Here is a 23,602-nt window from a genome sequence, read left to right on the forward strand (position 1 = left end):
AGTGATTATGAATGGCATACGATACCACCACTTGGTGCAAATGGTGTAGGATATAATTTCTCCTAAAATGAATACCCTGCATATGCGTCGAAACTAGTTCTGATAGTTCAAAAAGAAAGCTTCGTTCCCATGCCATACTATGTTCCATCACAAGGCCCCTATTTAGCCAAGCAGTCCATTGGACCATTCCGTCCTTGAGTCCTTGTACACATATTTAATCTCCATTTCTCCCACTATCATATGAAAGAAGCATGTTTTGATTTAGAAATAAAGTTATCGACTAATTATATATTGTAACACATGTTTTACCTTTAAAGGATATGTGTTTCCAATAAGAACGGATCATTATTTTTTGTTTGGCTATGACAATAATTTTTTTTCATCGAAAAGGAATGCAAATTGTCGGTTCTTTTTATTCTTGTTGGAACCTTGCATGATACTGAGTGCTTGCAAAGATTATAAACATTTCATAGTTTAACTTCAACTGTCCAGGAGCATAAATTCTGGTTTAATACTGCTAAACTTGCCCTTACCCCACTCCCTCAAGCCACAAATGTTTTAAAAATATGAAAGGATGGCATTTTCAGGAATAAGGAAACATATAAACAAAAAGTTGCAGAACTACAAACATTATTTATAAGCATATTGCAGCAAGGATAATAATCATCTTCATGCTTTAAAATACCAAACGACATTGAAATAAGGAGCCAATTAAAAGGTTTGTTTAGTTGCAAAAAAAATTCTGTCACAATTATGTTACTACGTTTGAAAAGATTCTTTTGTAAAAAGGCTAATTATGTTTTTTCTTTTTAGTAGATTCCCTCACAACCAAGTATATCTAGCATGATGTGCATTGCACCTGAAGAGGAAAACAAGAAGTTCATGGGACTAGGTTTTGGAACCCTTTTTTTGGTACGTGGCAACCCCTATTTTTCCCAAAGTAACCTTGTTTCTTGTGTTTTTCTTTTCCTTCCTGCCCTTCCATATCACCTGTTCTTGTTTGCTTGCAATTTTGACTTAGGGCTGGAAATGGACTCGGACCGAGCTTTGGGCTAGGTCTGAAATAGTTCAATCCAGATTTAGGCTGAATTATAGAGCCCATTTGTCTTTCGAGTCAGGCTCGGGTATGTCCTTGGCCCGGCCCGAGTCGGGCCCGAAGTTCAACCCATCAATTTGACCCGAACCAGCACGAATTTCAGCCCACCGCCCGAGCCCATTTCAGCCCGTCGAATTTTAGCTCGCAGCCTGAATTTCAGCCCGAATAGGATTATAGTCTATAGATTTATAGCCCGAAGCCCGTCGCCCAGCCCTGGCCTTTCGTCTTTCCCTTGCGATGCCCTAACCCCTGGCTATAGAGTGGATCGTGGTCGTTGTCCGTTCGTCGATCATAGCCATCTTCGTCTTCTCCCATCGCCGATGAAGGTATCTTCTCTTTACCCATCAGCCATCGGTGTTCGTCGGACTTCCGACGGCTTTCATCGACTTTCATCTTTCATCTTCTGGGTGTCTTCTCTTCATCCATCGGCTATCGATATTCGTCGGACTTTTGAGTAGCCTTCATCGACTTTCATCTTCGGTCTTTCATCTTTCAGATGTCTTCTCTTCACCCATCGGCCATCGGTGTTCGTCGGACTTCCAGGCGGCTTTCATCGACTTCCGTCTTTGATCTTCTGATTTTTTGCCATCATCGACTCCAAGATTCTATCTTCCCCCACCTGTCATCATTGACGTGGCAACATCGATCTTTCATCTTCGGTCATGGAGTCATCAATCAGCACCGACATCGATCTTCGCATACTCAGTTTTCACCTGTCACCATCTCTGGGCTTAGACACTTAGAGGAAAGGAGCGTAGAGGTAAAGAGATCTGATACTTTCTAGTCTTGAGGTGATAACATGTTCTTGCTTAGTTGCTTTAAACAGAGTGACCATTGTGCCAAGCCTATAGCCTATAAGATTATGCATGATGATGCTTTAGGATGCATAGTTATACATAGTTTTTGATTTATGCTATAATTTGATATTAACTAGTTCTTTTGAATAATTTATAATGTTACTTATGCAGATTATTTTTCTAATGTCTGAATCTAAAATGGTTAAAAATGAGACTGTTGAACATATAAGGAATGAAGGTGACAAAAATGAAGATAATTCTAAAATTGATTGTGATAAAAATTTTAAGAAAAGATCTTGGGTATGGACTCATTTTATTGAGAAAAAAAAATCTGATGGATCAATAGCTACATGTAAATATTGTAAAAAGATATTAAGTGATAGTACGAAAGGAGGAACAAGTCATCTTAAACGGCATCTTGAAAGAATTTGCAAGAATTATCAAAAGAATGCAGTTAATCAAATGTTAATAGTAGGAAGTTTAAAAGATCCGGTGAAGTCTTTTAAAATCAACCAAGAAGAAAGTAGAAAATTGCTTGCAAAATTTATCATATGTGCCGAGCTTCCATTTCGTATTATTGAGTATCCTATTTTTTCAAATTTTATGAGATCTGTTCAGCCATTGTTTAATGTTATTGATCATAAGACAATAAGAAATAATTGTATGATTTTGTATCAAGCAAAAAGAAAAAAATTGTATGATATATTTAAGAAATTAAGTTTTCGGATAAGTTTCACTATTGATATTTGGATATCAAATCAAAAAATTGGTTATATTTCTCTCACGGCACATTATATTAATTTCGAGTTTAGTTTACATAAGAAGATAATTAGTTTTAAGAAACTACTATACCCTCATACAAGTTTTGCAATTGAAGTTGCTATTGAAAAGTACCTTCTTGAATGAAAATTAGATTCTAAAATTTGTGCTATTACTGTAGATAATTGCTCCATAAATGATGCTGTAATTAAAAGGATTCAAGATCATTTTTCTTACGGAATGTTATTTAATGGAGAATACAGTCATATTAGATATTGTGCACATATATTAAACATTATGGTTCAGGATGGGATGAAAATAATTTATGAAGCTATCGAATGCATAAGAGAGATTATTAGATATGTGTCTGCATCTCCATCTCGAATGCAAGGATTTAATAAAATTGCACAACATATGACACTTTCTGTTAAAAAAGGGCTCAATTTGGATGTTGCTACAAGATGGAATTCTACTTATGAAATGTTGACTGATGTAATTACTTATAAAGATGTTTTTATTAGATATGCAACTAAGTATTCATGTGTATGTCCCAGCAACGATAAATGAAAACAAGCTGATGTAATTCTTAAATTTTTAGAAGGCTTTTTAGATGCCATTAAAGTATTTTCTGATTATAAGTATCCCATATCTAATTTCTATATAAAAGAAGTTTGGAGAATTAGAGCTCTATTGATAAATGAGAGTGTTGACACCAATGATAATTATGATATATTAAAGTAGTTGACAAATCAGATGCAAAAAAAATTTAATAAATATTGGTTTCAGTGCAATATTTTATTAGTCATTGCTTCTATTTTAGATCCGAGATCAAAGGTGATATCTATAAAATTTTGTTATCAAATGGTATTTGATGCACAAGAGAGCAAGAAGAAGATTGATGATATTCGTGCTTGTCTTTATAAATTTTATAATGAGTATGCAGATGCAACAAGAGTGCAGCCTTCTATGAGTTCAAGTGAGCTAACAGTTGATTTTGATGGACAAAAGGATATAAATTCAGTTTCTTCTTTTAATTTGAGTAAAATAAAATTTGGTATGAATTTTGATCAGTTTAGAAATCAAAGTACTTCGAAAAGACCAAAAAGATCATAGCTAGATAATTATTTGGATGATGATGTACTTTTTGATTTGAGGGACCAGCAATTTAATATCTTGATATGGTGGAAGAGCAATGTAGCAGTCTATCCTATATTATCGAAAATGATTAGAGATATTCTCGCTATTCCAGTTTCTACTATTTCATCAGAATCGATATTCAGCACTAGCAATAGAGTTGTAGATCAATATCGGAGTTCATTGAGCCCATCTACTGTTGAAGCCTTAATTTGTACCCAAGATTGGCTTTGTGAAGAATACAATAAAGGTATATAAATATTTTAAATTTATATTATATTTTTTATTTACTTTTTATAGTATTTATATTTTAAAGATTTATGATTGAAATGTGTTAATAGTTACAAGTAGCTTGATTGCGGATGATGGTACCCTGGAGCGAGCCAAGCAGTAAAGTTGGGATATAGATATAATATTATGTAAGTATCTGTAAAATCTATTTTAATTCATATGAAGTTACAAATCTTCATATTTAAATTTTTTCATCTTCTAATTATTTAGTTTATTCTAAATGTAGATTTTCATGATAATGGATGAATGAAGATGGAGAAAAAATATTTTGCTGGAATTCAACTCATGTGAAGAATTTTAAAAAATCTAAAGCACCCTTCTATTGTCTGGATATGCTTTTCTATTATTTTTTGTTCTTAGATGCACCCTTCTTTCCTGTTTTCTTTTTCCACCTCCAGCGATGAATGATGATCACCAAAAATCTTGTAGTTTATCAATATAATTTTTATTAATGCAGCCAATGAATATAGTGCTGCTTGGAGTTGTTGGTTTAAATTATCTTTAATTGATACATTAATTTACTAACATCTATTCGAATAGCTATTATAGTTTGGATCTTTATGTTAATACTTTTAATAATCAAATTTAACTGGTTGTGCTGATACTTTAACAACTAATCCGGCCATGCTAGATCTTCAGGGTGAGCTAGAAATTGGATTATTATGTTGATACCTTTCTGCATAGATGTTGTTGGAATCTGACTATTATGCTGAATTATTTGCAGGATGAGCTAGAAATTAGACTTTCAAAAGTAAGTTTTTTATATCTACTTTTTGAACTAAATAAATTTTGTATAATTTATATCAGGAACTTATGTGATTGTTAAACATTGCCTTGTCTGTCATGTTGCTCTGTATTACTCAAAACATAGCTTTTGAATTTCATATCTTCAGGCTCATACATTGTTCATATCTAATTATTTGTTACTAAATTGTATGCTGACCAACTATTTTTATTATCTTTACCTAAATGATCTGAAAATTTGCTTTAGAAGTATTCCGTGGATTGGTTTAGACTTGCTGAATTAAGTTGGCATTGAAATGGTATGCAGACAAACCCACAGATCATCCAAGACTCAAAGGATACTATAGCAGAACCTGATATTAGAAGCAGAACGCAACCCTTGAAGGATCAACTTATTCAAACAATTAATCACCTCCATACAGTCTTTGAGGTTCTTGTGTTTGTAGCAGTATGTCGGGGCTTTTGGGATCGAATGGGATAGGTATACTATATGACGACCTTGCAATGCATCACCACCTGCTTATTGATTATAGTAATAAACATAATTAATTACGTCCGGTTACAGGATGTCCTTAGTTTCTTGGAGAATCGAAAAGAGAACAGAGCATGGTATAAAGGTGCACGAGTGACGGTGGCTGTAAGTAGACTAGTTCTTGTAAATATTTTCCACATAAACTAGGTTTTTCTAGGATGTTTATAGCCTGTATCTGGGATTACTTTGATTCATGCCTATGAATCTTTTTGATTGAATAATGATCTGAATGATGCAGGTTTTGGATGACACATTTGCATCACAGATGCAGGAGCTGCTTGGTAATACGCTGCAGGAGAAAGACCTGGAGCCACCCAGGTCAATCATGGAAGTGCGTTCAGTGCTCTGCAAGGATGCATCTGTTCCTGCAAGGACTCGAATTTCTACTATTAGGTTAAGTATGCATGCGGGATTTTGGTATGCGTCCATTTTTGACATTATAGGCTGAAGAGCTCTGAGAAGGGTTTCGATGCATGGTTGAAATAGTTTACCAATCTGCACATAAGAGGATCCAAGTAGCCAATTTGTATAGCATATAAAGAAGCTGAGGGAAGGCCAAACCTGTTATCCATGAGCTTCTTATCAGTAATGTCGGGAGTATAAGGAATTCAATTTAAGTTATAGTAAGCTCCATATATCAGTTTTCCTAGATTTGGAGGGATGGATTTATTTTTTTTTTTCCCTATTTGTATGATATAAGCAGAGATAATTAAACGGAGTCTGACAGATTGTCTAGGTTATTGATGTGGTGACTGAATTTTGGAGCTAAGACGTGTTATGAGACTAATTAATGTAAAGAACATAATGCAATAACTATAAAATTATTTTTTCTTTCTCATTCAGTTGCTTTCAAGGGCTGCACTCCTGCCTTAAAGATAATGTTTTTAACTTTTGTTGTAGTCCGGACATACCTTGAAATGTAGTTTGTCTGTGGATTTTCCTATAATGCAGATAGTGTCCAGCAATGGTATGGGTTCAGGCTAGACCGATTGGGGCCGGATTGGCCCGATTGGGCTGAGTTTAGACCAAACTGATTAGATTCGGATCAGTCCAATTGGGCCCGCATCGGGCTCAGCTCGGACCTCATATTTTAAAAAATTTTCGGACCAAACCTCAACCTGAAACCTATAAAAAAATTACCCATAAAAAATTTACGAACCGAGCTCGAATAGATGTATGGCCTGACCCAACCTGGTCCAGTTCCAGTCCTATTTTTACTAGCACAATTTTATACAATACTTAAAATAAATGTTTTGCAAAAATACTTTATAGGTTGACTTTGAGAGAACAAATTTTCTAAAATTCAACAGGTCATGAAAGCTTAAAAACAAGTTTAGAAAAAACAATTAATCAAGCTTCTCCTTATTTTTTATAAAACTATAGAAGTTCAGATGTATGATTCTATTTTACAAAACGTTACAAAGAACCAAACAGCCCTCTTGACCTTTCCTCCCTTACCTGTGGTCCCGCAAGGAGGGTTGCACAAACACGGACGGTCATGCCCGATTTTCCATTACAGTGAGTAGGATTTTATTTATCCAGAAGTGTGGCTGAACAATAGGACTCATCAAAAAGCTCAACAACTTGATAAGAATCTCAGTACTCATAGCATTTTCTGGTGGGGCAAATGGTACGTCAACATATTGCATCGTTGTCCGAGGCCTAAAGCTTAACCTCGATGGCCAACCTTCTAGTTGTCTTACCAGATAGCCTAGTCCTCTTCTTTTTTCTTTTTTTCAAAAAAAAAAATTGCCGAGGAACGGCTTACACCATGTTTTGCTCCAAGAATGCATTCTTCACTAACTACCAGAGTAAGACGAATGCTGAATGACAACAGAAATTGATGCATCAACGTATTCATACCGCGATAAATTTTAGTCATTGTAGAGTAGATGACAGGTCTAGCCAATCTGTTCTGAAAGACAAACCTAACAAAAAGAACAAACCTTATAGGCATCCAAGAAGTCAATGATTCCATATATGTACATTTTTATCATAATCACCCCTTGCTCAAGCATTTCTATTCTGCTCGAGGGGTGTCCCTTCTAGACCATTTTACTAAATTATGATGATCACTTGCATTCTATTTCTACTGATGCCTGACCACACAAAGTCCACTTGATATGGAACTCGAAGCTGATTCTCTGACAGTGGTAAATTAGGCCCAGCAAGAAAATTTACAATGTGTTGGCAACTTAGTTGACGTCAGTCTCTGGCTCGGTCTGTATTGATTGCCCAGAGCTGACACCACTCTCGGTTGATGGCTCAGAGCTGCCACCATTGGAGCTGTTTGGCTTTTTAAACTGCACCAGAATCATAGTCATGTTATCACATCCTTCTCCACCAGCCGTCGATGGTGCCAAACACCTGTCAAGGACTTTCTCGCACACTGCAGAGAGACAGCTTTCCTGCAGTTACATTTTTTTGTCAGAAAGGGAAAAGACCTGATTGTAGAACACATGTTCTTGGTGAACGTTACCGCAAAAGCCAAACTAAGAAAATGGAGTTCACTTAGTTAGTCTCATCTATGATGAATCAAAAGCCAAAAATCACAACATGGCAATGATGTTTATGCAAGAATTTGCAACAAAAACCTTACCAAATATGACTGCAATATCAAGGCAAATCAGGAAGCATGCCATAAGGTTTGGAGCTCATGGCTTATATTGCAGCACACAGGGATCCAAAGATTCATACTAGAAGAAATATTGTTGTTTCCTACCTCTTGTAATCCATGGCCTACACAAAATTGCTTCAGTTTCAGAAAAGAATTTTCTACTTACCGTGTTAATATGCTCATGGATGAAATCCACCAGTTGCTGGCTTGACATGCAATCCCTAGTAACAATAAATCCAGAGACCATGTCACCAAACACAAAACTTTGTCAAAAATTAAAATGAATTCACGATTTACATCTATAATCTTAAATTTTAAAAGATCAGGACCGACTCCGAAAACATAGAATTATTTATATCATAGTTCATATCTCCAACTTCCATTATGAAGGTATGAAGGCTAAAGATAAATAGAACAAATATAAAAAAGCATTTTGTCCAGTTCGTAATTTGCTAATTTAAAATTAATCATGTTGCTTGAAAATGGGTCTAGGAAACTCTGAATTGTGGAAGATAAAGGATTCTTGTGTTTCAGCTTGCCACAGCCCAACCAATATCAACTGAGTCATGTTCTCTTTGAAACAGAAAAAAGAAAAAGGCGAATAAAAGCTATTACTTATCATATGTACAAAAAAATCAATCAATAATACTTAAAAAAGGCCAACTGCCAACTTTAACATGTTGGGGTAATGGAAGGCAGGCCTTGTTTGCCATATGATACATTTTCCTCTGGTTTATTAAATATTATGGCATCAACTTCCTAATACTCAGCTTTCTTAATTATGCCTTTTCAGCATGGCTTTAGTTAAGAATCTTCTCAAATACCAAATGATGGCACTGTCACTGCATCTGCATTTGCTATCTAACATGTTCTCATCTATTCCCGATCCTCTAGATATTCTGCAATTTCCATATTTATCAAGCATCAAAACAGTACCAAGACAGGCAGACAAAGGCTACAGTAATTGATTGGTCAATATTTTAGTAATCTCATTCTTCTTGGATGTGAAATACATTATAATTAGAAGTTTTTTGGGTTTATAATTATTTAGTTTTCAGGTTATTCATTACTATCCATTGATAATAAGAAAACATGTAGCCCATATTTAGTAAATATTGTGAAGATGTAGCAACTGTATCAGAAGATTTGCAGACATCACTTATTTGGAAAAAGGGGCTCACATCATAGACAGCTTCGACACATTTCATAATGCTAACATTTTTTTTATCTTCTATCTGTTACACAAAATAAAGGTGAGACAGAAGGCATATCTAATGGAGTCAGAAATAGGTGCATGAAATGAACATAGGATTATGGGTCTCACTAGATCTGATGCATACCTTGACAATTTGAGAAAAATTCATAAAGAAAATGAAGGCAAGCTACATTATATGGTTCAGAGTGTTGGGGAATAAAAATTTGTGCAAACCAACACAATCTTGTGGTAGAATGAAATTGTTGAGACAGTTATGGAAATATGTACCCCTCGAACTCCAGCTTACAAGAGAAGTTGTTAGGAAAAGTTACTGTTTTATCAAGTCCAGAAAAGTGAATTGTGTGTGGTGTGATTCCTATGGCTCCGTTACCTTTTCCAAAGAGAAAGTACAGTATTTCTAGACGAGTTACATGTCAAGAACATTCACCATAAAACATCGCAAACATCCAGATTTTAGTCACATTTGAAATAGGGATTAAATAGAAGCCATGGTCATACCAAATGCCATCGCATGCTAGAACGATAAAGTCATCATCATCACAAAGCTCCACCTATCACAAAGCCAAAATCATGTGTTCAAGAACACACAAACAGAGAATGACATGACAGAAGAAACAGGTCCTAGATTAACAAAACTATTCAAGACCACAGATGACGATGAAGCATAGAAATAATACTTACAATGTTTATGTCAGGGTTGGCTGTCACAATTTGCTTTTCAGCAGGCAAAAACTTGTTCTGCTTAAATTCCATATCTCCTGCAAGAAGAGAAGCTTATAAGACATGCAAATATTTGAGACAAAAAGCATCCTTACATATTGTTTGCGCCGCATTATAAAGTACCAATAGCTCTTGCAAGGTTCAAACTTCCATTGACTCGTCCTGCATGGATAAAACCCCCTGCCTTTATTATTCTTTCTCTCTCAGCCTCGAGTTCTGGCTTGTGATCCCTTGACAAATTATATGCCTGTAATAAGAAAAACAAAAGAAAGTGCATCCTACTTCACATCCACATTGGGTGGCTGGTAGAGCAATAAGCACCATGAGCTTAAAACATCTGCAGAAGGATTTAAAAAAATCTGACCACATACCTGACCCTTCCTTGAGATTACACAACGTGAATCACCAGCATTTGCTACAACAAGTTGGTTATTTCTTATAATTGCCACACAAGCAGTGCTTCCAGATGTTGGTCCAGAGAAATCAGAGTGCGGACCCTGTTTATAAAATTTCATGTTATAACATCTCTTGGGAGTATCAGGAATGCTTCGACTCATTAAAATGCAAATGAAATGTCATGAAAAAAAGTGGACTTATATGAAAGCCATTTGTTGTCAAACTTAAAGTGGAACAGCAAATGGTAGAGGCAGGCTTTTGTACAGTATGATGATATGTTGTGACTACCTAAAACCCACCATGTATGAGGTGTTGCCAATACCACCTTCACTCCTTCTTTTAAGAAAAGATAATTCTACAAAAAGTTTAGTTAATGTTCCTATTTGAGTACTTACTAGGATGATTAGATTTGAGATTATAAAAGAAAGAAAACAAATTGAAATTCCTAGCCGTCCATTCTATGGTTCTTTAAACTTTATGCTGAGGTCGTGTCATAATGATCCACAGAGCTCTATTTTGAGGTCAAGCTTCATATGTATGAGATTTCATTACAAAAGAAAATGTTATAGAAGATGACTTAATTCTGACAGGCATCATGAGTAAAAATGACTATATAAAAGAATTTCCATAACCAAAAATATCTGTCAGCTATATTCACCTACATGATAGACTGATTATAATGACCCAATGCCCCCCATCTTGCCATGTTCAGGGATTCCTGCTCAATAACGTACAAGTAGTAGCTGAAATCCTACCACCAGCAGTGGATATGATATTATTTATGTGCAGATACTCGAGAAGATTCTAAAATATTTTCTCAAGGGCAGTCCAGAGGTACTTCAGGCAAGTTCATTTCACACAACTTTAACAGACATCAATGGATCAAGGAGTGGATACTACTTAAGCAGGTTACTCATCTAGTGTGGGTTCATTAGATACATCTTTTGTGCAAATGATCAAACCAATAACTTGCATATATATGACTGTAACATATGGATGTCACTTCTCAATATACCCTACTAATAGTCTCTTTGACGACACAAAAAAAAAGCCTTCCATTAATATGTCTTCTGAAAATATTAAATAAGCTTAAAGATCCACGAAACTGTTGTATCCTACAGTGAGATATTACCTCCTCAAAAGCCCAGTCATCCCCTTGATCATTTAAATCACCACCTCTTGGAGACCAAATTAAGCCTTCTATCATTCCAGTGAACTTGTTTATCTTGTCTCCCAATACAGCAAGTTCTCTCCACCCTCTCTGTCCTCTCATCATTTCATCCATTCTGAAACCAAAAACAAAGAAAAAGAAAGAAAAAGGATATCCGATATGTATTTAGTGTCCAACTAACAACCAAGCACCCCATGCAAATGCAAAAAGAGCGCAAGACCTTTTATGTCGCACATAAAATTAAAAAAAATGGATATGAAACAGTAACGAAACAAAATACCTGAAGAAAGCTTTCTGAACAGAAGTACCTATATCTCCCACTGCATAGGCTTCATTCTTGACAACTTGTGTATGGAGGTATTTTGCACAGAATTTAGCAACGACTTTTCCTGAAACAACAAAGTATTACTCCAACTCTGACACTACAACTTCATAATATGATTTAGTCAAAAGAAATATGTAAGAAAATATAGGTAGGATGAAAGCACTCTGAAGCGAATATCAACTTTTTTCCCGATGCAGATAAGCTAATCAAGATTATAACAAGACACTGGCTGTTTTGAAATCTCAAAATTTCAAGGAAAAACTATAAGATCACATCGTCTCATGTGAGTTCAAACATGCAATTCCAGGTGCTTGGATGAGATATGGATGTATGCTTTCACAGAGACAGACCCACAAAATAGAAGATATATTGTATTTACAGCAACACTTTAAGATATCAAGGCATTGAGTCATCGGCATTTCTGTGATATATCTATGCCATTTTACCCATCTCATTTCAAACATGAGGCATGTTAACTCCAGAACTTCGTATCATTTCAAACATTTATTCTTTTGATGGCTATGGTTGGTGGAATAAATTCATAAGTTAAATAGCTAACCGCATAAAACTGGGACAAGGTATAAGACCATGGTTACAGAGATTCATACTCTTAGCCACTCACAACATGCAAGGTCGTAAGTGTTAGGAACAAGACTTTAAATATTAATATCAAATCCCACACCATTTTCCATCACAATAGTATGGTATCGGAAAAGCATCAGTAACAATGGTACATACCGAAACTAACATATTCCAAAAACTCAATAAATCATCAGCACCAACCAGTACATACGGTACTGCCCAGTATGGTTGGTACAGTAACGCCCCTATGCACCAATATGGACATGTACAATCACTTCAGCTGGTATGTAATGATATAGCTATTTCATCATCCTGGCACCTATAATGGTGCTGGTTTCCTGCAGAAATGGTATGGTACAGGTCTTAATGTCCCGTTTCAGCGGTTTTTGGAACCAAAGGTCAGGAAGAATTAACCCTTAAAATATTTCCTATAGAGATAAGTCAACAAGACCAAGTGCCCCATTCTGAAAGGGTACCTTACCTTTCAAACTAGTATGAATAATCCCAAAGTACACTGCTTCACTAAAGAGTAATCATTTGTGGCTGGATCATTCAATCTTGTAGATGCTTTCAATATGCTCAAACAATCACCTTGAAGAAAATAAAAATTTCTAGCTAAAACTATAAAAGCCACTTTCATGCCTATTAAGCTTCATATGAAGAGCATAACCAAAATATTCAGTGCCAGCTCATCAAACTGTTGGAAGATAATATTTCAACTAATTATTATACACTTTAGTCATGGCAATATAAATAGTTGACGAGATGTATTTGCTAAAGTTGCTCATAAGAATATAGAAATGTATATTTGATCCCAGAAAATTGCGAAGAAAGTAATTTACTCTACTTATCCATTGAAATTTAACTTTATTTACTTGTTTCATAATTTTTGTCATCAACTCAGTCGTTCAATCAAAATCCTACTCTTCCAAAATTTTATTTTTTTGCATTTGAGAATCTCAATATTGTGGTTGCATCATATGCTAAAATAACCAATAATTTACTAAGATATGCATCATCTGCTTAGTAAAGCACCGAACACATGCAATACACCACTTAGCACTAATCAACACCTCATGAAAATGCTGTGCTTCAAATAAACCATAACAACCAAAAGGCTCAGCAAAATGCTATACGAGCTAGTTCCCAAACTCTTATCTCTATACATTTGTGGACAAAAAGAATCAAGAGCTAAGAATATACAGCCCTAACCATCAAGAAGCACAATAAGCAAAATGCATGGTGCATATGCACAGTTCCTAACTTGTAATATAAGCATAAGCCTGCACAATAGACCATTTCTCTTACCAATGAATTCAAGGAAATTACCTAGTATAACAGTTCATGTTTTCAGTCAGCTCTTCAATCATGACAACTAGAATTCACAAACTATTTACCCATCCAATAAAAAGACAACTAGTTCCACTTCTTATAGAACATTAACAAATGATAAAGAGACCAATGCTAATAGTGCATCTGGCAAAATGCACAATCAGCATACTGAAGCAACAATCACACAATAACTGACAAAGGGAATTTAATTTCAAAGTAGGAAAAAGATGATGCACAATAGAAGTTTCAAACAAATAATCAAGGCATCACATGCAATGCTGATGAATACAAGGAAGGAAATTGAACCTAAAACTCACCTCCATGGCCATCGTAAACTCCAAAAAATGATGTGCAATTATCAAGATCTGGCAATGCAGCATGCTGAAGAATACTGTGTATTAGAACACATGATTGAGGAAGACAAACTTCCTAAACTAAATATGGCATATGGAATACAGACAGCTTGCGGTACAATCTCATCAGAAAGTCATATTTAGATGGCAGCCCTTCGATACAAGTATGCAATTGCAAGCATTGTGCTAGGCATGGCAATAGATCTCAACTATAAAATTTACAGGTTTAGAATGTGAAATTGATTACTAATACCACACAAAGGTTCCTTATTCAGTTGACACAATTACTTAAAAGTAATACAATCTTCAAAACTCTACCCACAACATATTTCAATTTCATGAATAGGGGCCCTTGAACAACAAGCATCTACACATCCATGTGGTACATGGTTTGATTAGCAGTTACTATACAGACAAGAGACAAAGGCTCAACATCTGGTACATCAATGAGTATAGTCTGTCCCACATTTAGGTATTTGCCTATCAAAATTATGGCCATCTTACGACTATTGCACTTTCACAAATTGAGATAAATCCTTTGTAGATGTTCACTAATTTGAAATTATCACACACAGACATATACAGCACCGATGCCCTCGCATTCTCCTTGGATCATCTCTGCATAAACTAGTTAAGGGATCTTCAATAAAAAGTTCCAGTGTACTGGATGCCTTCAATATAAACTTGAATCCAAGCGATTTTCTAAGCTCTAGCTACATAATTCTTTCTGTGTTTGGTACTCATTCAATCTGATCTGTCTGGCACTTGATTTGCTGTTGCAGCGCTTACATAACCTATATGAGACACCCCCCCCCCTTCTTTTTCTTTTCTGTATTACTAATTTTGTGTATTTCTGGTACAGCACTGCTTATAAAGGTAGTGATAACCACCATACACTTCAGTTGCTAAAATTACACGAGAGAGAGAGAGAGAGAGAGAGAGAGACCAAACAAGATCCCAAGGTTTACACAAAACTAAAAAAGAGGACAATGTCAATAAGGTGCTCCAGAGGAGCAGAAGGCATTCATTATGTAGAGAGTAAATAAACAATGAAATATGTATTCAAATTGCCCTCACAAAATTATGCAAATTCTTCTGGATGCTACCAATAAGGCCATGAATTTAGTATTAGGTATCTTGACTCTGGCAGAAAGGCATATAGTTCAACTATGCAGATTGAGTTCAAGAATATATAAACTGCTATTGTGACTGAAAAAGATTTTGGCCCACCATAATATCATCTTTTGCCTTTTGACAAAAGATTACATTTTTTAATTTGGTCAATAACTGAATGCTAGAATTTGTTGTGCAGAGAGAGAGAGCAGTCTCTTCCTAATTATTTTATAATTACTTCTTTTCAAATTCAAATTTTTATTTTACTTTACCATATCAGCCTAAATATTGCAATAGGTGTATCGACATGGAAATGTCATACAGGTGAGTCACAAAAATAATTTCTCAGAAAGATCAAAAGATAGATTTAGACCTCACTTGAATATCAATAGGAAGGTTCAGAGAGTCCAGTTACGACGTCATAATCGGATTATGCATGTTAAAGGTCAATCTCTATGATTGCTTCCTGGCTTGCACGTTTACATGACTTACAGGCATAGCGAACATCAAATCAAAAAGATAAGCAAACAAAAATCAAATGAGTATTTTTGAAAAGTCAAAAAAGTAAAACTGTTAAAGGTCATTAGGGCCTCTATTGGACATCTTTTTACCCCCATGCAAAAATATATATATGAAAAACAAGAAACATATCCAGAATAAAATTTTATAAACATTGAACAATACATCTATGTTTTGTTTGGAATATGACAGCCAGCCTTCCTGTCATCTTGTATACCTGGTTCGTCCTGTTGAGCTTCTTCGATATAATGTTTTCTTGTCTATTTCTTTATAATTTCATTTATATTTGATATCTATTAGTGTATCCTTCAATCGTGCATTAGCTTTAGTTCCTTTCATGCATCACAGTAAACATGCTCTTCTGAAAGAAAGGATGTTTAATATTTTTAATAGTTGTTTACGGTTAGGATTCAGACATATTCCTGAGCCCAATAGTTACAAGCTTTCAACTTGCTTCTACCATGGCTTCTGTTATATGTTTTTAGAAATTCCAGTACATGTTTTACATAGTTTATCATGTATACTTGAGTTATCTTCAACAGCACAAACATGCTTGTCAAAGTGTTCCAAATTTTTGAGGATTATCGAATTTTTTTTTGATGCATATGATGCCTGGTTTATATTCCAATATGTTAATTTCATCATAGCCGTATAAATAAAAAATTTAGTTATCCATTCTCCTCGCTTATATTTGTAAACTTTAAAGCTAGGTTCCATGTAGCCTTTTGGGCTACAGAATTTTGTTGCTTGCCACAATATAACAAAGTTCAATACTGACTAGCGTATGCATGATATTTGATACTTGTCTGAATGAAGGAAGCAGACGTGTGTATTATCACTATAACATCGTCAATAACCATGTTATCCAGAAGACTCCTTTCTCTTCCAGCTCATTATAATAAATACATCCAATAAGCAGTGACATCAAACTTGGGATCCTTATTTGCAATCAACACTGCTCATTACTCTTAACAAACATATTTTAAGCTCCCTATAATAATGAGATAATCAATTCCATAAATATTACATCTTAAATTACATGACTTTGCCGAACACTTTATCACCCACCCCATCCATAGTTTCCTTAAAGGTGCCAAGGAAAGAAGACCTATATAATATAGTGAAGTGGATTGAATTCTCATAAACGCAGGCCAATTAACTATGAAAAGAATTTTAATTTCTTCAAGACTACTAAGCCATGGCCTTCTAATCCATTGGTTTCTCTTCAATATACGAAACCTTGTGAACTGTGCAGCCTGTATCCCAAGAAAAACAAAGATTGCTTTCTGGTGTGCAATGTCAATCACTGCTACAAATTGAGTTCATTAATATCAGTGTTGGTAACATGTGATCGATTACAAAGTTAAGTTCATTAATGCCACAGTTTTGGTATCAATAAATGCTAATAACAGCAGAAGAAGTTCTGAATAGAAACACTCACTGCATCTTCCATATTTGCACGCCATCCTTGCATAGATGAAAGACCAAATCTTAGCCTGCCATTCTCACCATCTTCAGAAAACTTGTCAGTTCTTGGAGTGCTAAGATATATTCCCATATCTGATGCTGGCCGAAGTGAAAATGTTTCACATAAATACAACAAGCAAACTAACAAAAAAACTAGAGGAAAAAATAATAAAGAAGGCAACACACCTTGTATTTTTGCTGGACAGATAAAGCAGTCTCTCTCAACACGATTTTGCTTAAGTCAGTACATGCTGTTACAGAGATGGGCTTGTTGTTTAGGCAATTAACATCAAAATCACTAGAAAATATTGATGTGAACTATGAGAACTAGGACAAAGAATAGGCTGGCAACAATATAGAGGTCAAAGAAAAAGTTGTAGGACTTCTCGTATCAAATCCTACTCTTCAACCTTCATGTTAGCATAACTTTAAGATATAATTACCCTTTTTCATAAATCAATTTCAATAAAAGTGAAGGCAGAGCTCGTCATCGAATTGTGATATTTTGGAATACATATGCAGTTTGGTTTTTTGTCACAGAAAGGTGCAACATCCTCCATCAACAACAAAATGGTGCTTTTTTTACTAGTATAAAGGACGCGTTTATCCCATGAAAACCTGCTAAAGGCTAGAAGGAATAAGAAAGCATCATGAAACAAAAGCAACATTGGAGCAGAAAATAATCATGTTTCAGGCCAACTTTACTCTGGCCATCACTAACCAGCTCCATCCAAAATAAGAAGAACAACAATCTCCATTTCATCAACTGCACTTCAAAACTTTTTAGAAAAAACACTTAAAAAAATCTTGGATTTACCCATTTTGACCTACAGCACTTCTAAGAAATGCAACAACAATATAAATTATACAAAATGGAAAAAATAAGCTTTGTTGGAGTTTAAGCATATCTAATACATAAGTAGCATATAGAAATAAAATCTATGAAAACAAAGCAAAGAAGGAAAGAAAGAGGATTCATTCATTTCCGTTTTTGGAGAAAACATGAGCACTAGTATACACGTAACGGATCTTACAAATATAAAAAGGGAAGGGAGTGGCAAAGAAAGAAATCTGAAACTAGAACAAGGAAGAAAAGGAAAGGGTGGATGCAAAGAAAGAAATCTGAAACTAGAATGAGGAAGAAAAGGAATACATTATACTCTTTGACACTATATTATACATGTATAGATCAATTTAAATTTGATCATTATGCTTTCTGTTGACTTTGTGATACAAGATACGTTGACTTAAAAGAAAGACTGCAAAGCCACAATACTTCCTTATATTCTTTGTCCAATAAATGATATATGCATATGATAATATCAGACATTTATAATAAATAATCAACTTAGATAACGTTCTTCCATGTCCAACACTTGGATAAAACTTCCAGCAATAAGAAATTATTTATTGACTCTGTAGAATGCCGTTGCACTGGTCTTGCCATGTGTATCATGTGAAACACCTAATATAAATATATTTCATGTCCCAACCAAATCCTAGTGCAGAATTGATACCAAAGCTATCAACAACAGCAAAGAGGTAATCAAGTGCATGAATGGATCTAGTTACTTTCATAAATTCATCTGAAGGTTTCGAACCTTGATTTGCATTTCTTTTATTTGACAAGAATGACAATTAAACATGGCAAGGTGAAATCGAGTGTCACACAATAATTTAAACACCTAGAATTTAGCTTGAAAAAGTAACCACCAGAAATTTAAGCAAGTGCCCACCATTGTCTTCGATCTCTGGAATGCATAATCCACATATACTCCAGCCTACACAACATAGATACAATCATTAATGGACATTTGACAGGGACTAAGCCGTCATTTGAGAAAAAACAAATTGAAGGGGAGTACAAATACTCTAACGACCATTGACCTTGCACAATCTGTCATCATGAGATATCAAAGCCGGACTAGCATGTCCTCAGCATGTATTGGGAAAAGCAAAGTGACATCTAATATGAAAATGTGAGAAATGAACTACCAGATCACATGCATACAAAAGTATCTCAATCATGCAGCTGTCTAGCATGCACTTATCAAACTGAACTTATGAATGCTGGCTTACGGTTGATTCAGCTGTCATGCAAACCCTGAAGGGAGCACTTGACAGCTGTGAACTTGAGAGTACCACACCACCATCATTTTTGATAACAGATTACCTAGAAAGCTCTTCACAAAGTTAAGGATGGTGTATCATCAAAACCCTCTTACCCCAATCCACAAAAATTACCTGCAGTGCTATAACATATTTTCACACATTAATCACTAGAATTAAAATGATCAAATTTTTGTGCTTGATCCAGAAGCCATAAATCTAAGCCACACAGATGAACTACTAGGTTGGAGTTGATCACCACTTCATCAATAAAAGATGCAATCAATGACAAATATTGACTGGACATCAGTCCCCAGAACATCTCCAATGATTTCCAAAGGAACCGTCAGATATGAGGCATCTCAAGTTAGCAATCATAGTTGTTTGCCACTTTATGGTGAATGCCAGGTTTGCAGTAAGCTATAATATAATATAATATAATATAATATAATATAACATAATACAATGAGGAAAGTGGAGATCATGTTCTGGTAGTTGCTGGGCTTAATGGTACAGAGAAGCTGCTCAAACAAGAAGTTGGCAGCGCCAGGTAGCCCTTTCCCACCATCCAATCCTGAATTGACAAAAATTATTTAAAGGGGCTCCAACTGGGTAGTTCTACTAGTCTATATGTATCATGTATAAACTACTTCCCATTGTTTGGCAACCCAATGGCAAGTGGCAACCACCGATCATGTGCAGAGACTAGTAAGACCTGAAAATTTTATCGCAATTTCCTGAAAGACAGAGCAAACCAGTGTATAAATCCAGGGGCCAATGAATGTGGTCGGTCTGTGGGTACCCGCCCACACCCTCAATAGAGCATTATCTAAAGAATTATCCAACACTATATCCCACTGGGCCGGTCTTCTTTCTGTAAAATAAGAACTTTGCTTTCAATTCCATTCGATCTTCATAATGGAAGAGTTGAAGTCTACCAATTATTCAAACCCACAAGCCCAATAACCAAAATCTAGATAACTTTGCAATATAGAGGGGTTCTTTCAACTGATATCTACTGATTCTTGTTATCTCGGAGAGAAACCAGAGTTTCAGGATCAAATTCCGTACGGAGAAAAACACTTTCAAGAACATCAATCTCTCCACAAATCAAGAAACGAACAACAACCACCATAATATCATTACTATGATATCCATAAAACAGGGAAAAGAAGAAAAACGAAAAAGAAAGCACGAAAAGAAATCCAAAGCATCGATCTGCTCGAAAACAAGAAATCCACACCGAAAAATCTAAATTCTGACAAAGACATCACAGATCAACGCAAAATAAACATCAGAAGACAGGGGAGAACCAGGGGATTCGGATGAACTCACGCGAGAGGTGCGATTGGAGGCGATGCGAGGCGGATTTCTTCGAGATTGAGACGAAGGGAGGCGGATGTGAGAGAGAGAAGGAGAGGGATGAAGGGTTCTTGGTTTCGGGTGGGACCGGCCAGGCGACCTTTGCGATTCAGAAAAGATTTTAATCCCCGTTTTTATTTGTTTAATAATATTTTTGTAGAAAAGAAATATACTTCATACTCCCTGTACTTTGTCAAAACTACATTAAGAAATCCTTGACATCGATTTCAAAGCAGCCCCTCCATCCAGCGTAGCAAGTGACGGCGTTGTCGAGCTCACGGTCATATCCAAATGACCAAAATACCCTCTATCATTGTCTCATTTTCTGTCCCTCCTGGCTTTTTTTTTTTTTTTTTTTTTTTTTAATTGTTTTTCTTGCAGAGGGAAGACTTTCTATCGCGCGGTTTGGATGGGATTTTGGCGAGAAATGATAGCTTGGATGATGCTCTCAGGCCGTTCGAGGAAATGCCCGTAAAGACTGTGGTCACTTGAAATTGTTTCATTTCTGGACTTCCAAGCTGTTATATTCAATATTCTTGTTCCGAGTGCTGCTTGGATTTTTAGAATGTTGTTTTCTAAGCATCTTGGTTGCTTTCCATTGATCAGATTTTTTTCACTTAATAGAGCAAATGCACAGGCTAGAAATCAAAATGGCAATGGTTTCATTCCTCGGGACTGTAAATGCTCTACTAAGAGTGTACTAGTGTTGCTCTGGAATTAATGCATACAAACAAGGTTGTCTAATGGCCGCAGAGATCTTCTTGGCAATGGTTTTAAAAAGGCTTATGCCCAACGAGTCCATATTCGCGACCACCTTAGGTTCAGATTGTACGTTTTGCATGAAAGAATGATTGATTTTTTTTTTTTTTTTTTTTGTGACACCAGAAACTCTCTTTGCATTTATCTATACAGATGTTACAGAGGCTATTACACGTTCCAACAGTATATATTATGGGCAGGCTGTGGGGGGACCTCCCTTAATAGTCCCATATCGGACAATTCTAATGTGTGCATATACTTAAGAGGGATACGAGCATATCTTCTCTTACGAGGCACCTTTTGCCCAAAAAGCGAAGGACAAAACCGTGAGGCCGTCTGCATGACGCTGGATCGAAGAGGTACAACCCCCGATGGGGCCCGCTCAGGGGCTCCAGAGACAACCTCCGGTGGGGACCACGAGACACGCTCTCCGTCCGGACCTAGTCGAAGCGGACAATACTTCGTGGGGCGGAGCGTGCGGTCTCCGACAATCTGCTTGACACGTGCGCACAACAGCGACGCGCCAGGTAGGGGGCACCCGCTCCCTGTCCGCACATGTACCCTCCAGAGTGGGGGGCATGTTGTGGGCAGGCTGTGGGGGGACCTCTCTTAATAGTCCCACATCGGGTAACTCTGGTGTGTGCATGTGCTTAAGAGGGATACGAGCACACCTTTCCTCACGAGGCGTTTTTTGTCCAAAGGGCGAAGGACAAAACCGTGAGGCCGTCTGCATGACGCTAGATCGGAGAGATACAACCTTCGGTGGGGCCCGCTCATGGGCTCCAGGGACAACCCCCGGTGGGAACTATGGGGCACGCTCCCTGTCCGGACCTAGCTGAAGCGGACAATACTTCGTGGGACGGAGCGTGCGGTCTCCGACGATCTGCTTGACACGTGCGTACAACTGTATATATTACAAAAATAAATAAATAAAATATCAGAACCCACACCTTAATGCCTGTGCTACTTTAGATGCATTAGATTGTGGAGGGCTTATCCATGCTAAGGCTATCAAGCACAATCTCAAAACTAGTGTTTTTGTGGGCAGTTCGCTCACTGATTTTTATGCAAGTGTTTGGAAGATGCGCAAAGAGAAGTTGATAGGATTGCAAAGAAGAATGTTGTGTGCGCGAATGCTTTTATATGAATGCTGGTTTTTACCTACCTATTTATCCTGTGAGAGATGTTAAGGTTGGGAATTAGACCTAATGAGTGCTCCTCCTCACTTGGTCTTAAACAAGCATCTGCTTTGGATCTCCAACAGCTCCATTTTTTGATAACACAAGAACAAGTTATGATAGTAACTCTTCAAGTGGTCTCAAGCTTTTCTTGTCTTTTGCAATGCCTAGGCTTGTGGCACAGCTTCAGATCTACCATCTTTTACTGCCATCATAAATGCTATGGCCCCTGTATATATAATAGATCTATCAATGCTAAGAGGCATGAGAGTTATTCTCCCAGCTGCAAGATCTAGATAACGCACCATAAAACATATTATTGATATTTTTTTTATGAATTTAATGGGGATCGCTCAGAAGCTTTCCAATTGTACAGATGAATGCAAATATCAGAATATCTTTTTCGATATCTCCACGGTTATTAGTTTGCTGTGCATCTGTTAATATCAATGGTCTCAATTTGTGTAAATTACTTCTCGAACTTATAAATAAGAATGTGTTTGATTCACAATTAAAATCATAATCGAAATCAGAATCAAAATGGATTAGAATAAGAACTAGAATGAGAATATTTTTTAATATGTTTGGTTCGTAGTTAGGATCAGAATGAGATTTTAATATTAGGGGAGAGTTATAAAGTTGAGTTTGAAGAGATTAAGAAATTCTTATTCCTCCTTTGAAATTAAAATGAAAATAAATTTTTTTCTAAATAAATTATTAAATAAATATTATACATTTTTATTTTCATTTTCATTCTAAAGCCTAATTTTTTTACAATCAAATATATCTCAAAATTTTACTAAATAAACATATCTTAAGACTAATTTAGGATTTCTTGATGCATTTGTTGGTATTGTATTGGCAGATATGCATGCTGGACGTGGTAGCCTCTTGTGTTGCTTAAGAATTTTTTTGTTAAGAAACAGAAAAAAAAAAAAAAAAATCTCTCGGACAGTTTCGATCTCAGTGTTGGAGCTTCATGTTTGCACTCATGAGTAATTTACCATAGACAGAAGGATCGATTCGGAAT

The 23,602-nt window shown here is 36.0% G+C and overlaps 1 protein-coding gene and 2 pseudogenes across 6 annotated transcripts; 2 read left to right on the forward strand and 1 right to left on the reverse strand.

Moving 5' to 3' along the window:
- The first annotated feature begins 554 nt into the window (after positions 1-554).
- Positions 555-3,399, forward strand: LOC140854751 (zinc finger BED domain-containing protein RICESLEEPER 2-like; annotated as a pseudogene).
- Positions 3,400-4,408: 1,009 nt separating this feature from the next.
- Positions 4,409-6,130, forward strand: LOC105038167 (uncharacterized; annotated as a pseudogene).
- Positions 6,131-7,181: 1,051 nt separating this feature from the next.
- LOC105038153 (probable protein phosphatase 2C 11) lies at positions 7,182-20,773 on the reverse strand. 6 transcript variants are annotated; one of them, XM_019848587.3, is made up of 13 exons: positions 20,609-20,773; positions 18,878-18,945; positions 17,351-17,415; positions 17,139-17,257; positions 14,030-14,093; positions 11,754-11,862; positions 11,435-11,588; positions 10,278-10,403; positions 10,030-10,153; positions 9,868-9,944; positions 9,685-9,737; positions 8,137-8,191; positions 7,182-7,761 (listed from the first exon to the last, which is right to left on the reverse strand). In XM_019848587.3, the coding sequence occupies exons 4-13, from the start codon at positions 17,253-17,255 to the stop codon at positions 7,549-7,551; spliced, it is 1,092 nt and encodes a 363-aa protein (XP_019704146.1). In that variant the 5' UTR covers positions 17,256-17,257; positions 17,351-17,415; positions 18,878-18,945; positions 20,609-20,773; the 3' UTR covers positions 7,182-7,548. The 6 variants fall into 6 exon arrangements, with proteins under 6 accessions (XP_019704146.1, XP_010912165.1, XP_010912166.1 ...); XM_010913863.4 differs by having other exon boundaries at positions 17,139-17,263; XM_010913864.4 differs by having other exon boundaries at positions 18,901-18,945; positions 20,609-20,772.
- Between the last annotated feature and the right edge of the window lie 2,829 nt (positions 20,774-23,602).

The sequence above is a fragment of the Elaeis guineensis genome, chromosome 1, assembly GCF_000442705.2.
Source record: "Elaeis guineensis isolate ETL-2024a chromosome 1, EG11, whole genome shotgun sequence".
Taxonomy (NCBI): Eukaryota; Viridiplantae; Streptophyta; class Magnoliopsida; order Arecales; family Arecaceae; genus Elaeis; species Elaeis guineensis.